General features: G+C 53.4%; 1 protein-coding gene across 2 annotated transcripts in view; it reads right to left on the bottom strand.

Annotated features, from left to right (window-relative positions):
- Grid2ip (Grid2 interacting protein) overlaps positions 1-6650 on the bottom strand; it is a 29985-nt gene that overhangs the window by 6615 nt on the left and 16720 nt on the right. For both annotated transcript variants that reach the window (XM_026789704.1, XM_026789703.1), the window contains exons 8-12: positions 6260-6400; positions 5489-5586; positions 5220-5337; positions 3587-3942; positions 2634-3050 (exon numbers count right to left, since the gene is read on the bottom strand). In XM_026789704.1, coding sequence (XP_026645505.1) covers positions 2634-3050; positions 3587-3942; positions 5220-5337; positions 5489-5586; positions 6260-6400 — 1130 coding nt within the window. The remainder of the gene's footprint in view (positions 1-2633; positions 3051-3586; positions 3943-5219; positions 5338-5488; positions 5587-6259; positions 6401-6650) is intronic.

Genomic DNA, 6650 nt, shown 5'->3' with positions numbered 1-6650 from the left:
ACTAGGGAGGCAGAGGCAAGTGGATTTCTGTGAATTTGAGGACAGCCTGGTTTACAAAGTGAGCTTTAGGACAGTTAGGGTTACATGGAGGGATCCTGTCTTGAATGCCCCCCCCCTCATAAAAGAATAAAAGAAATGTTATAAGGAGGCCTGGAGAGATGGCACAGCAGCTAAGAATACTGGCTGCTCTTGCAGAGGACCCGAGTGTGGTTCCCAACATCCACATCAGGCAGCTCATAACTACTGGTCACTCCAGTGCCGGGGTACCTGATGCCCTCTTCTGGCCTCCGGCGGCACCTGCACTCATGTGCACATATCTGCACACATATATAATTTTTTAAAGAAAGAAATACTACATAATCCAAATTATAAACCGATTGCCTTTCTGGTTAATAAGGCAGCCATGCTTGGTACTCTATCCATGAGGATGGGGCTGGGACAGGAGAGACGAGGCTAGTGACAATCAAGAGGGCTCAGGAGAGGCCTGAGGAGTTTGTCCTGTTTCAAAGGCTCCTTTTGCGTGTGTCTGGTCTATGTGTACATACTTGCCCATGTATGTGCCATGTATGTAGAGGCCATTGGCAGGCTTAGGTGTCTTTATCCTAGCCACCTTTTTTTTTTAAAGACAGGGTTTCTCTTTGTGGTTCTGGCTGTCCTGGAGCTCGCTTTGTAGACCAGGCTGACCTAGAATTCACAGAAATATGCCTGCATCTGCCTCAAGAGTGCTGGGAGTAAAAGCGTGCACCACCACCTCCCAGCCACCTTTTTTTGTTTTGATTTGTTTTGTTTATTGAGACAGGGTTTCTCTATGTAACAGCCCTGGCTGTTTTGGAACTCGCTCTGTAGACCAGGGCAGCCTCAAACTCAGAGATCTGACTGCCTCTACCTCCCAAATGCTGGGATTAAAGGCATGCACCACCACCACCCAACTTACCTTTTTTTTTTTTAAACAACAACAACAACAACAACAAAAACACACACACACACACAAATGAGTACTGAGGAGTTGAACTCAGGTCCTCAAGCTTGAGTAGTAAGTGCCCTTACCTACTAAAGTATGTCTTTAGTTCCACCTATCCTAATTTTTGAGGTCATCTTACCACTAAATCTAGAGCACTACCGATTGGCTAAATTAGTTGGCCAATGAGCTCCAGGGATCTATGCATCTCCACCCTCTCCAGCCCTGGAGATAGATATACACCACCATGTCCAGATTTTCACAGGGCACTGGGGTCTGAACCCAGGTCCTGATGCTTGGTGGCAGGCACTACCCACTGAGCCATCTTCCAGCACTCTCCTACCCTCTTTTTTTTTTTTTTTTTTTTTTTTTTTTGGTGCCTGTCCTGGAACTAGCTCTTGTAGACCAGGCTGGCCTCGAACTCACAGAGATCTGCCTGCCTCTGCCTCCTGAGTGCTGGGATTAAAGGCGTGTGCCACCACTGCCCGGCGTCCTACCCTCTTTTTGAGATAAAGACCTGCTATGTAGCCTAGAGAGGTCTCAAACTCATAATCGTCCTTCCTCAGCCTGCTGAGTGTTGGGATGACTGGTACATGCCACCACACCTGCCTGAGGGTTGGCAGGGAATGGGTTCATCTAAGGGTTGGCAGGGAATGTGTTCATCCCAGGGCTGCCTTAGGCAGGTGCTAGGGCCACTGAAGCTGGGACAGGCCAGCGGCTGGACGCTGAACCAAAGGACTGAGACAGTTCATGTTGAAAGGCCATAAGGGGCTTGGACAGGGGCTGAGGATGAGGGCGGTAACTGCGGGAAAGATTCTAAAGGAAGAGAGACAAGTAGATACATAGTCTCAGAAAGAGGTTGCTGGGTAAGAATGCCCCGCAGTGCGGGTGGCCAGGTGTGTTCAGTCTTGGTGACTGGGGGATAACACTGGGGAGCATGTTTGTGGACACATCTCAGGCTTGTAGGAATGTGGCCTGCAGGAAACCAAGAAGAGAAACTTCCCTTCCCACCACCACCAAACTGACTATAAAGACAAGGGTGACCTTGAACTGACCCTCCTGCCTCCCCACCCCTCTCCCCCAAGTGTTGGGATTACAGGCAGGAGCCACTGTCACCAGCTTCCCGTGGCCACATTTGAAGGAGCAGTTGAGCTGTTGAGGTGTAGTGGTTCATTCCTCTAATCCCAGCACTTTGGTGGTGTTGAGGCAGAAGGATTGCCATGAGTAAAAAACTAGAAACTAAGAGAACTAGTTCAGCCTAAGGAGTGATGGGTTTTGCAGGAGGGTAGGGTAGTATTTCCAGAACTCCCCACTGCGCTTTTGGCTTGGGGACACATTTATCTTTGGGAAAGCTGTCACTTCTCCTCTGCTCAGGATGAGAAGGACCAAGGAACAGTCTAGTTGATGTTAGAAGAGGCCAGGAACTGGTGAGATGGCTCAGGTGCTTTCACGAGTTTGATGACCTAAGTTAAAGCCCTGGGATGTTGCCCTTTGACCTCCACACCCATGCCCCCCCACAATATAATTTAATAAATGTAATTTTAAAAACACTAAAGAAGAGGAACGGAAGAAGGAGGAGAAGGAGGCAGTGGGCTAGAAGATGGATCTTGCCGTCAATGTTACTATCCAGACCACTCACCCAACTCAGAGAGCCACTGGTCCCCAGGTCACCTACCTGACCCCAGATAGTGCCTTCTGAGTTCTCCACTTGTTCCCAGCGCAAGCGCTTGACGCTCATGTGGCTGGTCTCGCTTCGACGGTGACCCACGCCCCGGGATAGCATGGGGGGTGCGCAGGGCACAGGTGGGGGCAGGGGTGGTGGAGGTGGGGGTGGGACCGGGTGGCTGAGCTGGGTGAGGGGTTTGGTCAATGACTGAGGAGGACCTCGGGGACCTTCGGAGGAGCGGGAGCTGGGTTTGGGGTCGTGGAAAGGCAGGGGCGGTGGCGGTGGGGGGCTGAGTGGGGGCGGGGGGATGTGGTCGGAGATGGAGGAGTAGGTCAGAGAGCTTCCTTCCTCGCTGCTGCTGACACAGTCGCTAGCGCTGCTTCTCTCATTGGTCACAAAGCTGCCCTGGTCATCGTGGAAGCTCATCTGTCCCGGGGAGAGCAAGGCAAGCGGGAGGTCAGGCTGGAGCCCTGCAGACTGGCACAGTTTGCTGTAAAACCTCAAGCGGGTGGAGAGCAAAGGAAAACAAGGACCAGGAGAGGAAATCCGCTGCCTTAGGCTGAAGTTGTGCGTGGGACAGCTTGAGAATGGGCTAGCCTGAGACACGGTAAGTATATGGAGGTAGCCTTAGGGAAAGGATGAAATAGCCCAGGGGAAAGGTACAGAAGCGATTGGTGGGTTTGGCCTGAGGCTGTGAGCTGGATATCCTAGGTTGGAATGGAGTAACCTGAGACTACAAATATAGCCTTAGGCAATGGTGGAATAAGTATTGAACGGGGGATAGCTTGGGGTGGTTCCAGACGTGGAATGGGGTAGCAGACAGATTCCAGCACAGACTGAAGCAGGGGCGAAGCAGTCGGAGGTAGTCTGCGGTGACACAAGCCTCCTGTAGACTCTGGGGGGACACTGTAACCGGTATAGACCTCCACCCCTCAACTCTTCACGCCCACTCGCACGCCCACCTCCTCATAGTCGTTCTCGGGTGTCAGGAAGTCATCCACAATGGTCACTCGGGGACCCAGCTGCTCGCTCAGAACATCCAGGAAGCGATCTGTGTCTCGGCTCCGCACGGGGCGCGAGAAGGCAAAGAGCTTCCTGCGACTGGGTGGCCGGATGGGGTCTGGACTCGGCGGGCTGTCGGGGTGGATGGACCCAAGGCCTGGCTGTGGGGAGGGCTCCCTGCTGCTGTCCAAGCTGGCGTAGGGGTGGGACTCCGAGCTGCTGGGGGAGGCCAGGCCCCCAGAGCACAGCGGATCATAGCAGGGGGATGGCAGGAGCCGATCGCTGGGCCATGAGACTCCAGACAGGGTCCTGGGCCCTTGATTGGTGGTGGAAGAAGAGGAAGTTTATCAGCCATTACCCAGCATGGGGTAAAGAGTGGTCAGATGTCTGTCCTAAGACATTCTTTCTGTCTTTGGGCTATTGCCTCCCAGGCTCTTCCCTGAGAGAGTAACCAAAGACCACAGGAGGTGAAGTAGAGATTATGTCTTGGCTTCAGTTCATGCCATACCTCAGCTCACAAAAGAACATACCCCTCTCTGAAGGTCTCACCAAGATCCATGAAGGATCATCCCCATAGGTCTCAGGCAAGGGTCTTGAGGTACCACCCCTGCCCAGCAAGCCTCAGACACACAGGAGGATCTTAGGAAGTGGGAGGATCTGCCCTCCCGCCCCACCGCCATTTTCTCAGTAGTGGAGACCAAGGCAAGTACTCTGTCAGTCAGTTATAGCTCCAGACCCCTTTATCCACACTTAAAAATTTTATTCTTTTGTCCGGGCAATAGTGGCGCACAGCTGTAAGCCCAGCACTCATGTGGCAGAGACAGGCGGATCTCCGTGAATTTGAGGCCAGTCTGATCTACAAAGCAAATTCCAGGACAACTAGGGCTGTTACACAGAGAAACACTGTCTCCAATATATATAAATTTATACGGAGTCTCACATAGCTCAGGCTGGCCTGGAACCCCCTACGTAGGTTGAAGATGACTCTTGCCTCCATTTCCTGGGGTCTCCACCACAGGTGTGCTCCCCCACACCCACCCTTGTGTGGTTCTGGGAATGGATCCAGGACCTCATGTATGCCAAGCAAATACTCTGCCAACAACCCCGGACCCCACTTTCTTAACATTTTGAGGTGGGGTCTCGATAAGTTGTCCAGGCTAGCCCTGCACTCATTCTGTAGCCCAGACGGCTTTGAACTATGATCCTCCTGCCTCAGATCCCGAGTAGCTAAGATGACTGTGTTATAGGCATAGCTGGTCTTGCTTAGACTGCAGAGAAACTATCTTCCCAGCTCTGCTATTCATGCAGCAAGACATGCAGTTTACAGTGTGTTTGAGAGCCACACGCTAACTTGAGGACTCGCTTGGGGGAACACTCTGCTGTTCCGGGTCACCAGCCAGGGTGAAGACCACAAAGGACAAATGAGGGACCGGGACAAGCCCACCTTGATGACCTATTGTACATGCACAGAGATCTCTGGGTTTCCCTAGGACCCAGCTGCATAGCCTCTAGGGGGTGTGTCTGGGAGCAGGAATGACATACGGACAGCCAGCTAGAAGGACCCTCAGGACCAGAGGGTGGCTGAGGCCATACCTGCTGTGCCTACCAGGCTGGGGACTGGCGGAGATGCCCGGGATTTGGACACGGTTCCTATCTTCCCTTTGAAGCTGCTGTTCAGTCGCGACTCAAGCTCCGCGTAGACGGCGGACATCTGGTAGGCAACGGAGACGGGTCTGATCAACGGGACCATGCACGGACAGTTTGCCCTAGCTGCTGGGAAACTTTGATCAGGATTTCCTACATGCTGGCTACCAGGGCCCATGATCATCAATTACATCTGGAAGAAGACAGAGAGGCCTCACCATTTTGGGGTTGGGGGTCTCCGGAAGGGATGTGCCGTCACCAGCCTGCCGCTCGCCTGGGATCAGAGGTAGAGGCATCTCAGGGCATTCACCAGGACCTGCCAGGAAGGTGCCATGGAGACCTCATTATCCCTTCCTGAGCTCTGCAGCTCAGTCCAGACCTGCAGTCAGCGCTCAGCCTCGCTATTCCCCAGGTTCCAGACTCCTTGTCGTGATCGTTAACCCTGGTGGTCAGCTCGGTTGGAACTGGAATCAGCTGCGTCCCCCTTTGGGCAGGTCTCTGAAGGTACTGCCTGGAAGGGAACACTCCCCTGGAGTGGGCAGGACCTTCCTGCAGCAGCGCAAATAGAAGGAGATCTGATGGGAAAGTTTGCCTGCCTTCCTTCCCTCCTTGCTGGTGAGTCTATCCGCTCTGCCGCTGCCGCTGTTGCTATCAGAAACCACATTTTTCAGGTTCTCAGTGTAGATGGAGCAGTAGCTATGTGGAATCCTGTGGGCCTTCAGGCACTAAACTGGGACCTAGAACTGATGCCTCCAGCTCATAGACTGAGCAGCTAATGGATGCCCAGCCTCTCCAGCATGCAGAGGGCCATTGCTGGGCCACTCAGCTGTTACCATGGAAGCCAATCTAACACATCCTCTTTGTGATCTACGTTCATTGTGTGGGCTCTGTCCCTCTAGAAAACCCTAACTAATACTCATTGTTCTGGTGACTCCGATGTACAGGAGAGGAAAGCAGCCCCGGTTTTTCTCCATGGGGTGGGGCCTCACCACAGCTGAGGCTGGCCTCCAGGCCCTGGGAGCGCAGGCTACGGCGGCACATGGAAGAAGCTCTCTGGGAACTCCGTGGTTGTGGCTCCGGCGTGGGCTCCGGTGTGGACTCTGACTCCAGGTCCAGTGAGGATTCAGGTTCTGTGGTGGGACAGGCAAGGTTTGGCATGCCACCCTTGAACTGTCAGCCTCCGCAGCAAGGAAGGTGAGGGAAGAAGTGACCACCACCATATGTGACCACTGGACCCTGGGGCCTTCCTGCCTTGTGCCAGGATAACGCTACAGGTTTTCTTAGGTCATGCTGAAGATGAAACCCAGTACCTTGTGCATGCTCGGAAAGAGTTCTACCACTGAGCCACACCCATCCCCTCACTGGGGGATTCTAGGCAGG

Source organism: Microtus ochrogaster, unplaced genomic scaffold, assembly GCF_000317375.1.
Source record: "Microtus ochrogaster isolate Prairie Vole_2 unplaced genomic scaffold, MicOch1.0 UNK27, whole genome shotgun sequence".
Taxonomy (NCBI): Eukaryota; Metazoa; Chordata; class Mammalia; order Rodentia; family Cricetidae; genus Microtus; species Microtus ochrogaster.
Note: the sequence above shows the minus strand (reverse complement) of the source record. Positions and strands in the feature narration are given on the sequence as shown.